At 43.9% G+C, this 21,802-nt stretch overlaps 1 protein-coding gene across 1 annotated transcript in view; it reads left to right on the forward strand.

Moving 5' to 3' along the window:
• Window positions 1-10,699: 10,699 nt before the first annotated feature.
• Window positions 10,700-21,802, forward strand: part of LOC134609295 (ly6/PLAUR domain-containing protein 2-like) — a 45,481-nt gene continuing 34,378 nt past the window's right edge. The window contains exon 1 of the mRNA XM_063452973.1: window positions 10,700-10,895. Within this exon, the coding sequence (XP_063309043.1) occupies window positions 10,844-10,895 (52 nt within the window). The 5' untranslated portion in view covers window positions 10,700-10,843. The remainder of the gene's footprint in view (window positions 10,896-21,802) is intronic.

Genomic DNA, 21,802 nt, shown 5'->3' on the forward strand with positions numbered 1-21,802 from the left:
GCAGCACGTTCCCTTATTGCAGAACGCTCCCCCATCACAGCACGTTCTCTCATCACAGCACGTTCCCTTATTACAGCATGTTCCCTTATTACAGCACGTTCCCTTATTACAGCACGTTCCCTCATCACAGCACGTTCCCTTATTACAGCACGTTCCCTCATCACAGCACGTTCCCCCATCACAGCACGTTCCCTTATTACAGCACGTTCCCTCATCACAGCACGTTCCCTCATCACAGCACGTTCCCTCATCCCTTCACGTTCCCTCATCACAGCACGTTCCCTCATCCCTTCACGTTCCCTCATCACAGCACGTTCCCCCATCACAGCACGTTCCCTCATCACAGCACGTTCCCTCATCACAGCACGTTCCCTTATTACAGCACGTTCCCACATCCCTTCACGTTCCCTCATCACAGCATGTTCCCTTATTACAGAACGTTTCCCCATCGCAGCACGTTCCCTCATCAGAGCACATTCCCTTATTACAGCACGTTCCCTTATTACAGCACTTTCCCTCATCACAGCACGTTCCCTCATTACAGCACGTTCCCTTATCACAGCACGTTCCCTTATTACAGCACGTTCCCTTACACAGCACGCTCCCTCATCACAACACGTTCCCTTATCACAGCACGTTCCCTTATTACAGCATGTTCCCTCATCACAGCATGTTCCCTTATTACAGCACGTTCCCTTATCACAGCACGTTCCCTTATTACAGCATGTTCCCTCATCACAGCACGTTCCCTTATTAGAGCACGTTCCCTCATCACAGCACGTTCCCTCATCACAGCACGTTCCCTTATTACAGCACGTTCCCACATCCCTTCACGTTCCCTCATCACAGCATGTTCCCTTATTACAGAACGTTTCCCCATCGCAGCACGTTCCCTCATCAGAGCACATTCCCTTATTACAGCACGTTCCCTTATTACAGCACTTTCCCTCATCACAGCACGTTCCCTCATTACAGCACGTTCCCTTATCACAGCACGTTCCCTTATTACAGCACGTTCCCTTACACAGCACGCTCCCTCATCACAACACGTTCCCTTATCACAGCACGTTCCCTTATTACAGCATGTTCCCTCATCACAGCATGTTCCCTTATTACAGCACGTTCCCTTATCACAGCACGTTCCCTTATTACAGCATGTTCCCTCATCACAGCACGTTCCCTTATTAGAGCACGTTCCCTCATCACAGCACGTTCCCTCATCACAGCACGTTCCCTCATCCCTTCACGTTCCCTCATCACAGCATGTTCCCTTATTACAGCACGTTCCCTTATTAGAGCACGTTCCCTCATCAGAGCACGTTCCCTCATCACAGCACGTTCCCTCATCCCTTCACGTTCCCTCATCACAGCACGTTCCCTCATCCCTTCATGTTCCCTCATCACAGCATGTTCCCTTATTACAGAACGTTTCCCCATCGCAGCACGTTCCCTCATCAGAGCACGTTCCCTCATCACAGCACGTTCCCCCATCACAGCACGTTCCCTTATTACAGCACGTTCCCTCATCACAGCACGTTCCCTCATCACAGCACGTTCCCTCATCCCTTCACGTTCCCTCATCCCTTCACGTTTCCTCATCACAGCACGTTCCCTCATCACAGCACGTTCCCTCATCACAGCACGTTCCCTTATTACAGCACGTTCCCACATCCCTTCACGTTCCCTCATCACAGCATGTTCCCTTATTACAGAACGTTTCCCCATCGCAGCACGTTCCCTCAACAGAGCACATTCAATATATTACAGCACGTTCCCTTATTACAGCACTTTCCCTCATCACAGCACGTTCCCTCATTACAGCACGTTCCCTTATCACAGCACGTTCCCTTATCACAGCACGCTCCCTCATCACAGCACGTTCCCTTATCACAGCACGTTCCCTTATTACAGCATGTTCCCTCATCACAGCATGTTCCCTTATTACAGCACGTTCCCTTATCACAGCACGTTCCCTTATTACAGCACGTTCCCTCATCACAGCACGTTCCCTTATTACAGCACGTTCCCTTATAACAGCACGCTCCCTCATCACAGCACGTTCCCTTATTACAGCACGTTCCCTCATCACAGCACGTTCCCTCATCACAGCACGTTCCCTCATCCCTTCACGTTCCCTCATCACAGCACGTTCCCTCATCCCTTCACGTTCCCTCATCACAGCATGTTCCCTTATTACAGAACGTTTCCCCATCGCAGCACGTTCCCTCATCAGAGCACATTCCCTTATTACAGCACGTTCCCTTATTACAGCACATTCCCTCATCACAGCACGTTCCCTCATCACAGCACGTTCCCTTATTACAGCACGTTCCCTCATCACAGCACGCTCCCTCATCACAGCACGCTCCCTTATCACAGCACGTTCCCTTATTACAGCATGTTCCCTCATCACAGCATGTTCCCTTATTACAGCATGTTCCCTTATTACAGCATGTTCCCTTATTACAGCATGTTCCCTCATCACAGCACGTTCCCTTATCACAGCACGTTCCCTTATTACAGCATGTTCCCTCATCACAGCATGTTCCCTTATTACAGCACGTTCCCTTATCACAGCACGTTCCCTTATTACAGCACGTCCCCTTATCACAGCATGTTCCCTTATTACAGCACGTTCCCTTATCACAGCACGTTCCCTTATCACAGCATGTTCCCTTATTACAGCACATTCCCTCATCACAGCACGTTCCCTTATCACAGCACGTTCCCTTATTACAGCATGTTCCCTCATCACAGCACATTCCCTCATCACAGCACGTTCCCTTATTACAGCACGTTCCCTTATCACAGCACGCTCCCTCATCACAGCACGTTCCCTTATTACAGCACGTTCCCTCATCACAGCACGTTCCCTCATCACAGCACGTTCCCTCATCCCTTCACGTTCCCTCATCACAGCACGTTCCCTCATCCCTTCACGTTCCCTCATCACAGCACGTTCCCCCATCACAGCACGTTCCCTCATCACAGCATGTTCCCTCATCACAGCACGTTCCCTTATTACAGCATGTTCCCACATCCCTTCACGTTCCCTCATCACAGCATGTTCCCTTATTACAGAACGTTTCCCCATCGCAGCACGTTCCCTCATCAGAGCACATTCCCTTATTACAGCACGTTCCCTTATTACAGCACATTCCCTCATCACAGCACGTTCCCTCATCACAGCACGTTCCCTTATTACAGCACGTTCCCTCATCACAGCACGCTCCCTCATCACAGCACGTTCCCTTATCACAGCACGTTCCCTTATTACAGCACGTTCCCTTATTACAGCATGTTCCCTTATTACAGCATGTTCCCTCATCACAGCACGTTCCCTTATCACAGCACGTTCCCTTATTACAGCATGTTCCCTCATCACAGCATGTTCCCTTATTACAGCACGTTCCCTTATCACAGCACGTTCCCTTATTACAGCACGTCCCCTTATCACAGCATGTTCCCTTATTACAGCACGTTCCCTTATCACAGCACGTTACCTTATCGCAGCATGTTCCCTTATTACAGCACGTTCCCTCATCACAGCACGTTCCCTTATCACAGCACGTTCCCTTATTACAGCACGTTCCCTTATTACAGCACGTTCCCTTATCACAGCACGTTCCCTCATCACAGCACGTTCCCTCATCACAGCACGTTCCCTCATCACAGCACGTTCCCTTATTACAGCACGTTCCCTTATCACAGCACGCTCCCTCATCACAGCACGTTCCCTTATTACAGCACGTTCCCTCATCACAGCACGTTCCCTCATCACAGCACGTTCCCTCATCCCTTCACGTTCCCTCATCACAGCACGTTCCCTCATCCCTTCACGTTCCCTCATCACAGCACGTTCCCCCATCACAGCACGTTCCCTCATCACAGCACGTTCCCTCATCACAGCACGTTCCCTTATTACAGCATGTTCCCTCATCACAGCATGTTCCCTTATTACAGCATGTTCCCTTATTACAGCATGTTCCCTTATTACAGCATGTTCCCTCATCACAGCACGTTCCCTTATCACAGCACGTTCCCTTATTACAGCATGTTCCCTCATCACAGCATGTTCCCTTATTACAGCACGTTCCCTTATAACAGCACGTTCCCTTATTACAGCACGTCCCCTTATCACAGCATGTTCCCTTATTACAGCACGTTCCCTTATCACAGCACGTTCCCTTATCACAGCATGTTTCCTTATTACAGCACATTCCCTCATCACAGCACGTTCCCTTATCACAGCACGTTCCCTTATTACAGCATGTTCCCTCATCACAGCACGTTCCCTCATCACAGCACGTTCCCTTATTACAGCACGTTCCCTTATCACAGCACGCTCCCTCATCACAGCACGTTCCCTTATTACAGCACGTTCCCTCATCACAGCACGTTCCCTCATCACAGCACGTTCCCTCATCCCTTCACGTTCCCTCATCACAGCACGTTCCCTCATCCCTTCACGTTCCCTCATCACAGCACGTTCCCCCATCACAGCACGTTCCCTCATCACAGCATGTTCCCTCATCACAGCACGTTCCCTTATTACAGCATGTTCCCACATCCCTTCACGTTCCCTCATCACAGCATGTTCCCTTATTACAGAACGTTTCCCCATCGCAGCACGTTCCCTCATCAGAGCACATTCCCTTATTACAGCACGTTCCCTTATTACAGCACATTCCCTCATCACAGCACGTTCCCTCATCACAGCACGTTCCCTTATTACAGCACGTTCCCTCATCACAGCACGCTCCCTCATCACAGCACGTTCCCTTATCACAGCACGTTCCCTTATTACAGCACGTTCCCTTATTACAGCATGTTCCCTTATTACAGCATGTTCCCTCATCACAGCACGTTCCCTTATCACAGCACGTTTCCTTATTACAGCATGTTCCCTTATTACAGCACGTTCCCTTATCACAGCACGTTCCCTTATTACAGCACGTCCCCTTATCACAGCATGTTCCCTTATTACAGCACGTTCCCTTATCACAGCACGTTCCCTTATCACAGCATGTTCCCTTATTACAGCACGTTCCCTCATCACAGCACGTTCCCTTATCACAGCACGTTCCCTTATCACAGCACGTTCCCTTATTACAGCACGTTCCCTTATTACAGCACGTTCCCTTATCACAGCACGTTCCCTCATCACAGCACGTTCCCTCATCACAGCACGTTCCCTTATTACAGCACGTTCCCTTATCACAGCACGCTCCCTCATCACAGCACATTCCCTTATTACAGCACGTTCCCTCATCACAGCACGTTCCCTCATCACAGCACGTTCCCTCATCCCTTCACGTTCCCTCATCACAGCACGTTCCCTCATCCCTTCACGTTCCCTCATCACAGCACGTTCCCCCATCACAGCACGTTCCCTCATCACAGCACGTTCCCTCATCACAGCACGTTCCCTTATTACAGCATGTTCCCTCATCACAGCATGTTCCCTTATTACAGCATGTTCCCTTATTACAGCATGTTCCCTTATTACAGCATGTTCCCTCATCACAGCACGTTCCCTTATCACAGCACGTTCCCTTATTACAGCATGTTCCCTCATCACAGCATGTTCCCTTATTACAGCACGTTCCCTTATCACAGCACGTTCCCTTATTACAGCACGTCCCCTTATCACAGCATGTTCCCTTATTACAGCACGTTCCCTTATCACAGCACGTTCCCTTATCACAGCATGTTCCCTTATTACAGCACATTCCCTCATCACAGCACGTTCCCTTATCACAGCACGTTCCCTTATTACAGCATGTTCCCTCATCACAGCACGTTCCCTCATCACAGCACGTTCCCTTATTACAGCACGTTCCCTTATCACAGCACGCTCCCTCATCACAGCACGTTCCCTTATTACAGCACGTTCCCTCATCACAGCACGTTCCCTCATCACAGCACGTTCCCTCATCCCTTCACGTTCCCTCATCACAGCACGTTCCCTCATCCCTTCACGTTCCCTCATCACAGCACGTTCCCCCATCACAGCACGTTCCCTCATCACAGCATGTTCCCTCATCACAGCACGTTCCCTTATTACAGCATGTTCCCACATCCCTTCACGTTCCCTCATCACAGCATGTTCCCTTATTACAGAACGTTTCCCCATCGCAGCACGTTCCCTCATCAGAGCACATTCCCTTATTACAGCACGTTCCCTTATTACAGCACATTCCCTCATCACAGCACGTTCCCTCATCACAGCACGTTCCCTTATTACAGCACGTTCCCTCATCACAGCACGCTCCCTCATCACAGCACGTTCCCTTATCACAGCACGTTCCCTTATTACAGCACGTTCCCTTATTACAGCATGTTCCCTTATTACAGCATGTTCCCTCATCACAGCACGTTCCCTTATCACAGCACGTTCCCTTATTACAGCATGTTCCCTCATCACAGCATGTTCCCTTATTACAGCACGTTCCCTTATCACAGCACGTTCCCTTATTACAGCACGTCCCCTTATCACAGCATGTTCCCTTATTACAGCACGTTCCCTTATCACAGCACGTTCCCTTATCACAGCATGTTCCCTTATTACAGCACGTTCCCTTATTACAGCACGTTCCCTTATCACAGCACGTTCCCTCATCACAGCACGTTCCCTCATCACAGCACGTTCCCTCATCACAGCACGTTCCCTTATTACAGCACGTTCCCTTATCACAGCACGCTCCCTCATCACAGCACGTTCCCTTATTACAGCACGTTCCCTCATCACAGCACGTTCCCTCATCACAGCACGTTCCCTCATCCCTTCACGTTCCCTCATCACAGCACGTTCCCTCATCCCTTCACGTTCCCTCATCACAGCACGTTCCCCCATCACAGCACGTTCCCTCATCACAGCACGTTCCCTCATCACAGCACGTTCCCTCATCACAGCACGTTCCCTCATCATAGCACGTTCCCTTATTACAGCACGTTCCCACATCCCTTCAGGTTCCCTCATCACAGCATGTTCCCTTATTACAGAACGTTTCCCCATCGCAGCACGTTCCCTCATCAGAGCACATTCCCTTATTACAGCACGTTCCCTTATTACAGCACGTTCCCTCATCACAGCACGTTCCCTCATTACAGCACGTTCCCTTATCACAGCACGTTCCCTTATTACAGCACGTTCCCTCATCACAGCAGGTTCCCTTATCACAGCACGCTCCCTCATCACAGCATGTTCCCTTATCACAGCACGTTCCCTTATTACAGCATGTTCCCTCATCACAGCATGTTCCCTTATTACAGCACGTTCCCTTATCACAGCACGTTCCCTTATTACAGCACGTTCCCTCATCACAGCACGTTCCCTTATTACAGCACGTTCCCTTATCACAGCACGCTCCCTCATCACAGCACGTTCCCTTATCACAGCACGTTCCCTTATTACAGCATGTTCCCTCATCACAGCACGTTCCCTTATCACAGCACGTTCCCTCATCACAGCACGTTCCCTCATCACAGCACGTTCCCTTATTACAGCACGTTCCCTCATCACAGCACGTTCCCTCATCACAGCACGTTCCCTCATGACAGCACGTTCCCTTATTACAGCACGTTCCCTTATTACAGCACGTTCCCTTATTACAGCACGTTCCCTCATCACAGCACGTTCCCTCATTACAGCACTTTCCCTTATCACAGCACGCTCCCTCATCACAGCACGTTCCCTTATTACAGCACGTTCCCTCATCACAGCACATTCCCTTATTACAGCACGTTCCCTTATTACAGCACGTTTCCTTATTACAGCACGTTCCCTCATGACAGCACGTTCCCTCATCACAGCACGTTCCTTTGTCAGTCTTGTAGTAAGTAATTGCCAATAAAATGTCTTTCTCTCTGTACTGCAGGTGGTGTATCATTTGCTTCAATCACTAAGACGTGTGCGGCGGGCTGTACGGCTGTGAGTGCTGGGTCCTCCTCCTTGGTCTCCGGTTCTGTTTCTTGCTGCAACACTGACCTGTGCAACACAAGTGGCGCCACCAGCATTAAATCTGGAGTCACCATCCTGGCTGTGACCGCCGGACTAATCTTAGCCCTGCTGAAGAATTCTCTGTGAATGTTAAATGGTTCATAAACTGTAACCAAACATGTGAAACTTCATTAAACAAATTGTAACATAAAACATCACTTTGTACGTGAATTTATCAATAAATCTGGAAACATTGTGATCTAAAGGAAAACTATAGCATTAGAAATACAAGTTATGGGTTCCCTGTGAGCGTTACAGAAAGAGTTAAACTTACCTTATTTCTCCTGGTGCGCTGGGTTCTGCTGCTTCACCTGCTCGGCTCAGATTATCAATACTGACAATTTCAACCAATTCAAAGCTTCCCCCTAAGGAAGTATTGGGCGGGCTGTGTGCATGCTCAACATATCACCATGCTGCACCAATCAGCATCTTCTGATAGAGATACTTTGAGTCAATCTTTGCAGGACCGAACCCAGGAAGTCCTAGTGACAGCCTGGATCGCCATCATGATGGTTGTCATGTGCCCAGCGGTCCTGGGCCCCACATTCCCGATCTGTAGCTGCGGAACTGCCACCATTGCAATTGCACAATCCAAACACACTGGCTGCAGGCATTACAATGAAGCAAATTCCACTATAAATGGCATGTTTTCTACACTTTAAATTCTGCTGGCATTGTGCTCTAACTGTACCATCTGTGGCTGATGCCACCACAATGACAAGGCAGCCTTACTAACAGACAGCTACTAGGCCAGCGATATCCAGTTATGGCCCACGAGGCAGAGCGTCAGTTATGGCCCATGAGGCAGAGCGTCAGTTATGGCCCATGAGGCAGAGCGTCAGTTATGGCCACGAGGCAGAGGGCCAGTTGTGGTCCATAAAGGCAGAAGGTCAGTTGTGGCCTATGAGGCAGAGTGTTAGTTATGGCCCATGAGACAATGGGTTAGTTATGGTTTATGAGGCAGAGGTCCTGTATGATGTCGATAAGGGGTGCCCAAAAGGTAGATCTCCATATGTTGTAAAACTACAACTCCTTTGATGCTTTGCAAGGTTTTAGCATGTCTTTAGAATGACAACGCCTCATGAAAGCTGTAGTTTTAAAACATTATTTATTTATTCATTTATAAAATATTTTACCAGGAAAGATACATTGAGATTTCTCTAGTTTCAAGTAAAATACAAAAGCAATATGAATACACAATATATACAAAATGTAACTTAGAACAGGTAGGAAATACATAATCAACCATGACAGGTGCATTCTGTTTTGAGAAATGGAGAAAGGGATCTCTTAAACAAGGGGTTCCCAACCCAGTCCTCAAGTACCCCCTACCAGTACACAATTTAGGGATTACCCAGTTGTGTCGCAAGTGTTTTTTTTCTTTCTAAAAACACCTCAGACACAACAGGGTAATCCCTAAATCCTGGACTGTTAATGGTTACTTGAGGACTGGGTTGGGAACCACAGTCTTAAAGGACTTTAGGCCCGGGGAAGATTTGAAAGTGTGCGGCAGTTGTGGGGATCTACCTATGGTTCACCCCTAATGTAGATGGAATGTCATTGCTGTAGAGGCGTGTCAAATTATAGTTCCTGTTCCTGTGACATTTTGCAATTGCCTCATTTATTGCTAAAATCCCCCCTTTATAATACTGTGATGCGCTGCGGAATGAGTTGGCGCTATAAATGCCAATAATAATAATTTAATTGCAGCGCACACTCTGTACTTGCCTTAATGACATTTCATAGGATTTAACATGCAATTAAATGGTAATTATAAATGAGTGAGCAAAGATAACCCATCCTTTCATTAGGTGCAGTGACAGCCCCAATCCACTCCTCCATTATTTATTTTTAGGTTGTGATGGTGAAAACTCTTTGCACTGGCTTTTTCTAGGTGATTGTGTTGCCATTTGTGTTTTTCTTTTGTTTTGTATTATTTTATTACCGTATAATATGGTTTGTTAATATTTTCTTAAAACCTTTACTGTCACCTACGGTTACAGCAGGCGGGACACCCCACCCAGGACTGTGATTTCATTACAGGTTAATACATCCCAGAGGAAGGGATTAGTTCCTTAAAAATGTCTATAAAATGTATCTAAAAATTTATATAGAAATATAGATTTGTGGTGCCCCTAGCAGACTAGCGCCTACCATGGTGGATGTCAAATCGCTTTCTCCACTGCCTGTCAATAATGTTTTTGATTTTTTCTATTTTCTCTATTGAATGTTTTTTATTTTTATTTTTATTTTATAAGCACATTTCCTTTTTATTTCCCTATTAGCAGATTAATAAATATCTAATAATAAAAGTAATTTTGCATGTTCTAGGACATTAGCTATGGTGGTCAAGGTGCTCGGAGCGTGGCTTTGTTTGAAGGCGAGTTGTTTATTGTAGTTTTTGTTACTGGACGTTTTGTGTTTATTGTAGTTTTTGTTACTGGACGTTTTGTGTTTATTGCTGGTGTTTTTGTTACTGGAAGCCTGTGATGTATCAAGTGCACACAACGTGACTGTGACAGGAGAAAATATTTGTTCTCCCTGAAGAAAAAAGGCCCAGGCCATAGGTTAACAAGGTGGTTTGAGAATTTCACCTGAAGTGCGGTGGACAGCTTCTACAACAATTATAGCTGCCTAGCAGCCACGCCTCGGTGCCAATAGCAGAGCTTGTCAATCTTTTCAGCAATGTGTGTTTAGAATAGAGAACGTGTTGAAATTCAATATGTTCCTTCTAATAACACTAATCAGCCGTCTTCATAGAAACCAGACTTCCCAAACACAGAATCCCTTAAATACGGAGCAGCCTGACTGCATGGTACCACTTGTTCCTTCGAAGCGATCATGGATACCATTAAGATCATCGTGGTGCTCACCACACTCTGCATTGGGACAGGTAAAAAGGCACGGGGGACTCAGGGGAAGATTTCTCACTTCATTGACTGCCATTAGTTGTTTATGTAGATATTGCGTCAGTGAAGTTGAACGTGTCTTTGCATTATTGATTTGTGACTGAGTTCTAGGATGACGATTTGGTGGGTTAATTAGTGGATTAATAATGATAGGATTGATTAGCATGTCTATTCTGTAACCAGCCCTTTTTTCGCTATTTACCTGGCCGCCGGTTAAAGTGGCACTGTCATGGTTTTTATTTATTTCAGTTTTTAATCCTCACCCACTTTATATCTCAATGATGGCATTCCCTTCTTTGTCACTTGCTTTTATTACATTTATTATATTTATTATTTTTATTATTTTTTCTGCCTTGTGCTGGATCTGAATATCTGGGCATCTCCATTATATTCTCCTCTCTATAGGAATTCTCTTCTTTGCCATTTTATGGGACACGTTTGACTGATGGATTGTGGGTAAATTAGTTTAGCAGCTGAAATGGAACTTTGATTGTGTTCCGCCTGATGTCACATATTGCCAAAGATCACGCTCCCTCCGAGAAAAAATAGTGCCCGCTTTTTCTTCTGTATAACTAAATACGAAGGAAAAAAAACAAAAACTAGGAGAGATAGAGGGACAAATATTTATTGAAACATAGTTTAAAAGCAAAACCTATAAAGTGACAGAACCAATTTATTACTTTAACGCCACGCATCTACAACATTGTTATTTTACAATATATTGTGCTTTAAATTTCTATTGTCTATAGATTGCCAGACACCATATCTGTATATAATATTCCAACGACAGATAGACAGAACAAACTAGTTATAATTGGTTGCTGTTATTTTAGGAGACGCACACAGGGTATTAGACGTGGCTGAAATAAAATATATTTGTGTACGGGATTATGAAAAGAGGCGTACGTTCCCAATAGGTTTAGTTTTAACAAATAATAGTCGGTTGAGGTGTGCCGAAACCGATGAGAGGCTAGGCCTGCAAAAAAGAGGGCCCGCCTGGTTGTAGTGAGCTGATAAGAGGGTGTGGTGGGAGGGGAACTTCCGGATTGACGAAGACAGGTAAGTGGGGGTTTGTTAGGCTTATATAGGGCTTTAAATCCCTCCCACAATTTCAGGCATATGCCTTCTATTTGTGTACGGGATTATGAAAAGGGGCATACGTTCCCAATAGGTTTAGTTTTAACAAATAATAGTCGGTTGAGGTGTGCCGAAACCGACGAGAGGCTAGGCCTGCAAAAAAGAGGCCAAAAAGTATGTAACGATTATGTCTTTATTAACATCACAATGATAACATTATTTAGTCATTCTGTGGAAAGCGAGTCTGATCTCTTCCTCTGGGTTTGGAATGTACCGGTTATACACAGCGGATTTCCAGCGTCCCATTCTTTTAATTATATGTGACGGGACATGGCTACTTGAAGCCGTGGTGGCTGCTCCGATCCGAAAAGAATGTCCTGAGAAGGAATTAGGATTGAGGCCAAGTCTAAGTAGTAATGAACGTATGTATAGCATAAAGTGTTTTGTAGTGAGTGGTTTTCCTCGTAGAGACAAAAGCGGCAGTTCTGGATTCCTAGTCTGCTGACTTAACAATTTATCCAGCACCTGAACTGGGCAAAACTTAGAACCCGTGGGGAAATACTTAACCTCCACAGGGGGGCCTGTTTGATTCGTTTTTGTACGGGGAATTGCTAATATATAATGATCATTTATTTTGTTCAAGTTTCTCTGTTTAAGGCAAGTGTCTGTGTCAGTTATCTTTTCTACTGAAAACTCCTTGGGCCGTAGGAACCCGAAGAAGGCCAAGTAAGCTGCGGATTTAATTATCAGATTAGTAGAATTTTCAAAAGGATTTTTATCTAACAGCTTAGAGATTCTTTCGAAGATGTTACTATCTATTGGGAGTCTTACAAGGGTTTTATGGTTATCCAGTCTCTGGATACCCTTAAGAATGTTTTTAATTGGGTATGTGGACAAGAAAGGGGTCTTGTCTGGATAGAGAGTAAGCATAAAGTGTTGTATGCCTGTTAAGTATAGTTTGATGGTATTGTATGCGAGTTTCAATGAGATGTGGCAAAAAGTTGAAAATGCCACCATAGTTTCAATAGAAAATCGATTTATTATGTTAAAGTTGCGTACAAAGTTATTAAACATATCGAACACCCTTTTTTGTGTTAGCGGATAACCCGGCCTGAGCTAGAATTCTACTGTGGGCCAATAATTGATTTAAAGCATGACTAGATCTCTGAACTGTGGGGGAGTTTTGGGTTGTCTGTTCGCTGAAGGGTGAAGTCGGAAAAATTCCTGCAAATTGAAACGTGACAAAGCGTCAGCTGCGTTGTTGAACATACCTGGAACATGCATACAACAAATGAAAAACTGCAATTTTGCTGCCAACCAAGTGAGCTTTCTCACCAAGTTCATTATAGACAGGGACTGAGATCGGCCTTTGTTAATTATATTGCAGGCTGCTAAGTTATCCGAATAACACCTAACCGCTTTACCCCTCCAGACCTCGCCCCAAATGTGTGCTGCTGCCACTATGGGAAAGATTTCGAACAACGCTGAGGTTTTGTCGAAGTTATCTAGTGAACTAGTCTCAGTTGGCCAACTATCATATACCCATTCGTCCCCAAATATTGCTGCATACCCAACTGAAGCAGCAGCGTCTGTCCAAATAACTGGAGAATCGTCGGAGATGGGAGGAATGAATAACGACCTGCCGTTCCACGACGATAAGAACAGTTCCCACATCGCTAGGTCAGCCCTTGCTGAACGGTCTAAATTGACCTTAGTGTCATCGTCAGGGAGGCCGTGGAGTAGCGAGAGCAACCTGGAGATGAAAGATCTGCCTTGCGGGATAATACTCATGGCAAAGTTAAGAGAGCCCAAGAGAGACTGCAACTCTTTCCTGGTGCACGACCCGAGGTTGGTGCAGGTGTGAATGCAATCTAGAATCCTATCTACTTTGACTTGAGGGAGGCTGGCTTGCATGGTTACCGAATTGATCGTGATACCCAAGAAGGTGATTTCGGTTTTAGGACCTTCTGTCTTATTAGAGGCCACCGGTACACCTAGTTCCTTAAATAAGGAGAGCGCCTTCTGCAGGCTGAGTGGTGTGCAGTAGTGAGGTTCGACATACAGAAAATCGTCGAGGTAGTGGATTACTACTGGGCACCTGCACTCGTTGAGTAATAGCCAATTCAGGGTCTCTGCGAACATGTCGAAAAGTTTTGGGCTACTTTTGGAGCCAAAGGTCAGCCTGGTTGCAAAATAGTATTCGTCTTGCCACTTAACTCCGTGTAGGTACCAGAGCGATTGCTTAATAGGTAGCAATTTAAAAGCATTCGAGATGTCCGTCTTGCTTAACCAGGCCGCCTTACCGAGGTTGATGACGGCCTGAATGGCATCGTCTATCCTAGCGTAATGAAGAGAGAATTCTTCTGATGGAATAAGGGAATTTAAACATGGGGAGGTGGAAGAGTGCGGTGCTGAGAAGTCAATTATTAACCTCTTTTTGCCGTTAAATTTACCCGTGGCTATACCTAAAGGACTCGTTCTCCAGGACGTGAAAGGAGGGGTGGTAAAAGGACCTATCATGAAACCGCTTTCCACCTCTTTATCGAGGAGATCCTTAAGAGTGGCTGGGTCGGACATCGCTAAATGCAGGTTGGGGCATTCTAGTGTGCCTGAAGGGAGTGCTACAAAACCTGTGTGAAAGCCTTTGGTAAAACCGGAGAAAAGTCCGCCAAGTGTGAAAAAGGATGTGTAGTCAGGTAACGTTGCAAATTAGGTACGTTTATTGGTGTAATTGCCTTTTTTTGGAAACAGTTTGTTCGGGCACATTGTTTTAGCGTGAGCCCTGAAACAGATAGAACAAACGTGGAGCAATCTACAGGCGCTATAACTACACCCCCGTCATTAAAGTTATTACATACTTGCACTTTCCCGAGAAACACTATAGGTCTGCCTAATTTGTCTTTAATATCCCTTTGACTAGAGTAGTCCGAGTTAGCGAAACTAGTAGACGGAGCTACTGCGGTACTGGGACAAAAACTGGATGTGTGAGAAGCCGAAGCGCATATTGCACATGCTGGTGTCCTAAGCCCGGCGAAATGCCTACAAAACAATTCGGTGTCCAACTGACTCCAATCAGTGGGAGTGTTGAACTGTGCCAGTGATGCGGCTGATCTGGCTGAGAAAGACTTATGGTAGTCGTAAAACGCATAACCACCGTACTTGAAGGCAAGGTCCACCAGTTTGTGCAAGTATAAGTCCAGCTCTTCCCTACGGTGTGGGAAAGAAGAGCAAATTACGTCCCTATATAACCCAAAGGCTAACACGAACTCGGGAATATTGAGTTTTTTGTTGAGCCTAGGGTCTCTAGCTTTCATCACTATGGAGATATCTTTGAAGGTGTAAGACCTATTCTCGATAATATCCTGTGAAGCCATGAGGAGGGAAGCTAAATTAACATCTTTCCCTTCTAGTATGTCCCGTTTGAGGTTCTGAGGGATTAAATGCACCGGATTAATTATGTTAGATTTTTTGGCGGGAATAGTAGTGGGGTTACCTCCGGAGCCGGGCACTGGTTGTACCAGTGGAACTTGGACTTCTGTAGCGTTGGACTGACCAGTGGCTTCCAGAGTATCTAACCTGTCGTTTATGTTGGCTACCGAAGCCACCAAAGAGGTCATCATGCCTCGTAGTTCTGCTAGACTACTCTGGATAGTACCGTCAGAACTAGGGCCTGGCAAAACCTCCGCATTTTGGGGATTAAGTAAACGGAAGAGTTCTGCTTTCCTGGCAGTAGCCGGGAAGGGAATGTTCCTTCTGTTCAGCTCGGCCGTGATCTTCGAAATGGTCCAGGATCTGTAGCTGGATGAGGTACCAGGCTCTCCTGGCTGGATGCTAGACCTGGACGGGGTGCTTGCAATTGACAGCTCATCGTCTTGCGCTGGAGCGGCGGACATGCTATGGGCATGAGAGAAAACGTAGCGTTAGAGGAAAGAGAGAGAAAAAAAAACTTTATTAAATTAATTAATTTATTTTATTTTTTTATATATATATATATATATATATATATATATATTTTTTTTTTTTTAAGTATACTTTTTGCATGGGCTGGTTGGCTAGCTAGTGCCGTCGTGGCGAAGCAATTAAACTAGGTTGGTGAGAGGTGAGGCCCTACTAAGTGCCAAGCGGCTCGAGAGGCTCTATCTATGAGTTGGCGCGAGGGGATTCCGTGGCCACTGAGCGCAGTGGCGGGGTGTTGGCCTCTCGGTGAAGTGTAATCATAAGACAGACTGGGGGTGACAGGTGAGGCCCTCTCTATGCCACAATGCGAGGCGGCTAACTATGAGTTGGCCCGAGGGGCGTAGTACCTCCGAATTGAGGATGGGTGATGGCCTCGCGGGACCACTAGCCTAAGGCGAAGAAGCCGGGAGAAAACTACAGCTATTGGGCTCCTAAAACCCTGAAACCAGCCACGACTAAACTGGGTGGAGAAAGTAGCCACGGGACTGAACGTATGCGTGTAGAAAACCACTATCCTTACCTGAACGAAAGAATTAGCGACAGGTAGTAGCCAAGATGACCCAAAGAGTTACAGACACTCCGTTGGCTTTGTACTGCGGATGCCCCAAATTGCAGAGAATGGACCCAGGTGACGTTAGAAAATATAAAAAATAGGGAGAAAAAAAAAAAAGCAAATTTCAGTTTATAAGCCCCCCCCTTTTTTTTTTTTTTTTAATATTACGTAGACAAGTGAGTTGACTGATCCACACAGGTAATGAGTGAAGCGGACGGAAAACGTAGGGCAGGGCCACTTAACAAATTAAAGTTCAAAAGGCTAGTCAAAAGGAAATATAGATTGGGAATATTAGACATACAGTATATAGATGGCCCTGCTCGAATGAGCTTGCAATCTATGAGAGCTCTGTACAACGAATTAACCCCCTAATGTGCAGCTCCTCCAGCTTCACACAATGGCTTTCAGTGCTTTGCTCTCTTTCAGTCCATGTATTAACAGCCTGCACTCAGTGATTCACACAATGGATTGCACAGTGATATCATTAACACTTTAATGTGTCACTGAATACTCCAACAGGATCGTTAACCCTTTGAGTGTCAGGGCAAAACTCCAGCTGATACTAAGATACTAAGGAACCAATTGCTGAGGATGCAGACAATCACAGGTCCTTATAGGAATTAATGATGTAAAGTTGCAATTATTAGCATTACATAGTTACATAGTTAGATAGCTGAAAAGAGACTTGCGTCCATCAAGTTCAGCCTTCCTCACACCTGTTTTTTGCTGTTGATCCAAAAGAAAAGAAAAAAAAAAAAAAAAAAAAAAAAGAAAAAAACCCAGTTTTGCATTAAGCAATGAGTGGAGCATTTGAAATCCGCCTCACCCTGCATTTCAGTGACTAATTACTGATCAATTACTTATTTGTGTACGAGAAACAGTTACTGAACACGGTTAACAGAAAACCGCATTCAGTTATAAATGCCATAGGATGTGGTGAAAGAACCGTTCAAAAACACACATATATATTGCCCCATTAATACGTACGGCCCCCTTAACAAAATTAGGGGAGAAAACAGCTGAAGCGGCGTGAGCACGTGAAGCCCGCAGGCTGAAAAAAGGCATGCGATATGAACGAAAACAATCGCGGTGAAAACCGGGCAATAGGACCGGAGCATAACGATTCCGAACAGTGACTTGTAAGGGGCTTGAGACAAAATGAGTGAGACGATGAATGGGCTGAAAAAGACTTACGTTTTGCGAATCGAAGATTGCTAAGTGCGCGTGGGACAGCCAGGAACCGGCGGGCAGTGTAGTGCGCGTCGCGGACGAATGACGTCAGAGGTCTGCGATGCGGAATGAAAGCAGGAACTTCCGGATCGACGAAGACAGGTAAGTGGGGGTTTGTTAGGCTTATATAGGGGTATAAATCCCTCCCACAATTTCAGGCATGTGCCTTCTATATATATATCAGGGTTCTGTAATCGTGGGGGAAAGAGTGAGAAAATATGGGGAGAAATGAATGGGGGGAGTTATAAAAGTCAAAGTTAGCAGACAGTAAGAGAAAATAATAACTGAAGAAGAGAGTTGTTTAACAGTAATTATTATTATTATTATTGGTATTTATATAGTGCCAACTAATTCCGCAGCGCTTTACATATTTATGAAAGGGGGAAGAATTTACAATAAATGAGACAATTACACATTGACACAAGAACAATAGGTAGACGAGGGCCTTGCTCAAATGAGCTTACAGTTTAGAAGAGGTGGGGTACAAATACACAACAGGAAAGTAAGTATGACAGCCACCAAACAAGGTGGGAAAGTATCAGAGCTTGAGGTTAGAGTGGAGTGTGGCTCTTTTAGGAGAGCGCAAGATTTGGATAAGTATAGATAAGTTACTCTGGGAGTCCATAAGCATTTCCGACCAGATGTGTTTTGAGGGACTTCTTAAATAATTGAAGACTAGGGGAGAGTCTGATGGGGTTGACAGGCTGTTGCCCGCGAGAAGTCCTGCAAGCGCGAGTTAGCAGTAAGGGTGCGAGCAGCGGACAGGAGAAGGTCACCGGCAGAGCAGAAAAACCGAGAAGGGGCATATCTATGGATACGGGAAGAAATGTAAGAGGGGCTAGAGTTGGTTAGAGCTTTATAGGTAAGGTTTAGTATTTTGAATTGACACCTATGTGATACAGGAAGACAATGTAAGGATTGACAGAAGGGGTGATGTATGGGAGGAGTGACGGGTGAGGAAGATCAGCCTGGCGGGGGCATTCTTTGCCGATTGTAACGGGGCAGTTCAGCTTTTGGGGAGACCAACTACGAGAAAGTTACAGTAGTCCATGCGAGACATTACCAGAGCATGAACAAGCTCCTTGGCAGAATCTTGCGTGAGAAATGAGCCCCGACGTGCGTTTCGCCGGTATGCACGTTTCGCCTGAAGAGCCGCAGACCAGCGAAATGCACATCGGGGCTCATTTCATCATACTGACCATTCCCACCACTGACAAATGGAGCATTAGGGATCTGCTGCACCTCACTTAAACTAACAGGAAACCGGTGATTAGGGTCATTTTTTTGGACAGCACGTTCTCTTTTTTGAGGCAGACAGGTAGTTAGATACTGACCTACAGATAGGTGCCCTCGAAGGCACAGTCAGCCTGAATACCCTCACCTAACATTACAGGGGATTTCAGACCAATGCAGTTAGCTAGCTACATTTTCTCACGCTAGACAGGTGCCCTCGAAAGCACAGCTAGATTTTCTCCTCCTCAGAACCTATTCACTACTGATACATTGTATCACTAGGCAGTTTGTTAGGAAACATAGGCAGTTTATTTCACTTATTATATCATCCTGATTCTACCAGCTTTATTGATTCTGCCGTGATATTAACTTCTGGTGTTTATGTTGGGGTAACATTTAACTGGTCCCGCATTATATTTGAGACCAAGCCAAGTTTATGTGTATTGCTGAGACAGCATAACACAGTGGTTACTCACCACTTATGTTCTTTTGCAATTCTATATCCTATGTTTCACTATCCTCTCTTCTCTTAATGAGATACTATGTTGTGATGGACATTAGATCAATTGTATCTTTTGCAAGAGGATAGTGCTTCACTTCGCTTCACCCTTATTGGCTTCCTACACTATATCTATATCTGTTGTATTAGTGGCAATTCTCCAGGGCATTTTTTTACCTCTGGACCAACCTTTTACACTATATACATATATGTCATATATTTAATTATATTATCATTTATTTCTATATTGTACTAAGGGTTACCCCCTTATCTGTCCCGTGCTGATTATATCCAGATGATCATTGGCTTCACCTTCTCTAGCTCTACTTAAGGCTGTTTCTGCAGGGATTGGTGATGTGCGTCCAGTGATTATTATTCATTATCAGTAGTTACTATTGATAATCAGTAGTAATTATTGGTTATCAGCAGTTATTATTGGTGATCAGTAGTTTTTATTGGTTACCAGTAGTTACTATTGGTAATCAGTATGTATTATTGGTTATCAGTAGTAATTATTGGTAATCAGTAGTTATTATTGATTATCATTAGGTATTATTGGTAATCAGTAGTTATTATTGGTAATCAGTAGTAATTATTGCTAATCAGTAGTGATTATTGATTACCAGTAGTTATTATTGGTAATCAGTTGTTATTATTGATTATCAGTAGTTATTATTGGTTATCAGTAGTTATTATTGATTATCATTAGATATTATTGGTAATCAGTAGTTATTATTGGTAATCAGTAGTAATTGTTGCTAATCAGTAGTTATTATTGATTATCAGTAGTTATTATTTGGTTATCAGTAGTTATTATTGATTATCATTATGTATTATTGGTTATCAGTAGTTATTATTGGTAATCAGTAGTGATTATTGATTATCAGTAGTTATTATTGGTAATCAGTAGTTATTATTGGTTACCAGTAGTTACTATTGGTAATCAGTAGGTATTATTGGTTATTATTATTATTATTATTATTGCAATTTATATAGCGCCAACAGATTCCGTAGCGCTTTTTACAATATTATGACAAGGGATTTAACTATAAATAGGACAGTTATCAGTAGTTATTATTGGTAATCAGTAGTAATTATTGATTACCATTAGGTATTATTGGTAATCAGTAGTTATTATTGATTATCATTAGGTATTATTGGTAATCAGTAGTTATTATTGATTATCATTAGGTAGTATTGGTACTCCGTAGTTATTATTGGTAATCGGTAATAATTATTGGTAATCAGTAGTGATGATTGATTATCAGTAGTTATTATTGATTATCATTAGGTATTATTGGTAATCAGTAGTTATTATTGGTTATCAGTAGTTATTATTGGTAATCAGTAGTTATTATTGATTATCAGTAGTTATTATTGGTTATCAGTAGTGATTATTGATTATCAGTAGTTATTATTGGTTATCAGTAGTTATTATTGGTAATCAGTAGTTCTTATTAGTTATCAGTAGTGATTATTGGTTATCAGTAGTTATTAGTGGTTATCAGTAGTTATTATTGGTAATCAGTATTGATTATTGATTATCAGTCGTTATTATTGGTAATCAGTAGTGATTATTGATTATCAGCAGTTATTATTGGTTATCAGTAGTGATTATTGATTATCAGTAGTTATTATTGGTTATCAGTAGTTATTATTGGTAATCAGTAGTTCTTATTGGTTATCAGTAGTGATTATTGGTTATCAGTAGTTATTAGTGGTTATCAGTAGTTATTATTGGTAATCAGTATTGATTATTGGTAATCAATAGTTCTTATTGGTTATCAGTAGTTAGTATTGGTAATCAGTAGTTATTATTGGTTATCAGTAGTGATTATTGATTATCAGTAGTTATTATTGATTATCAGTAGTTATTATTGGTTATCAGTAGTGATTATTGATTATCAGTAGTTATTATTGGTTATCAGTCGTTATTATCAGCTTTCGGTAGTTATCATCGGCTTTAAGTAGTTATCGGTTATCAGTAATTATAATTGATTATTAGTAGTTATTATCAGTAAACATTCAGTAATTGTTATTGATTATCAGTAGTCACTATTGATAATCATTAGTTCTTATTGATAATAATACTCCTACACTTTCACTGATTTCCTGGATAGTTCTGCCTGATCCTGCGAGTGAGAGAGTTTATATGGCTGTATATTGGTTACCATGGTTACATTATACAGTGTGATAGATGATAGCATAGGCCGCGCATTGAGAGGGTTCATCTGCAAGTCTATAGCTTTAATATTAGCAATGCATCTTGGGAGTTGTGGTTCTGTGGTCACTATAGCTATTATACTATTCATTTTATAGTGTTTTACTTAACAACATTGTGC

The sequence above is a fragment of the Pelobates fuscus genome, chromosome 4 (assembly GCF_036172605.1).
Source record: "Pelobates fuscus isolate aPelFus1 chromosome 4, aPelFus1.pri, whole genome shotgun sequence".
NCBI lineage: Eukaryota > Metazoa > Chordata > Amphibia > Anura > Pelobatidae > Pelobates > Pelobates fuscus.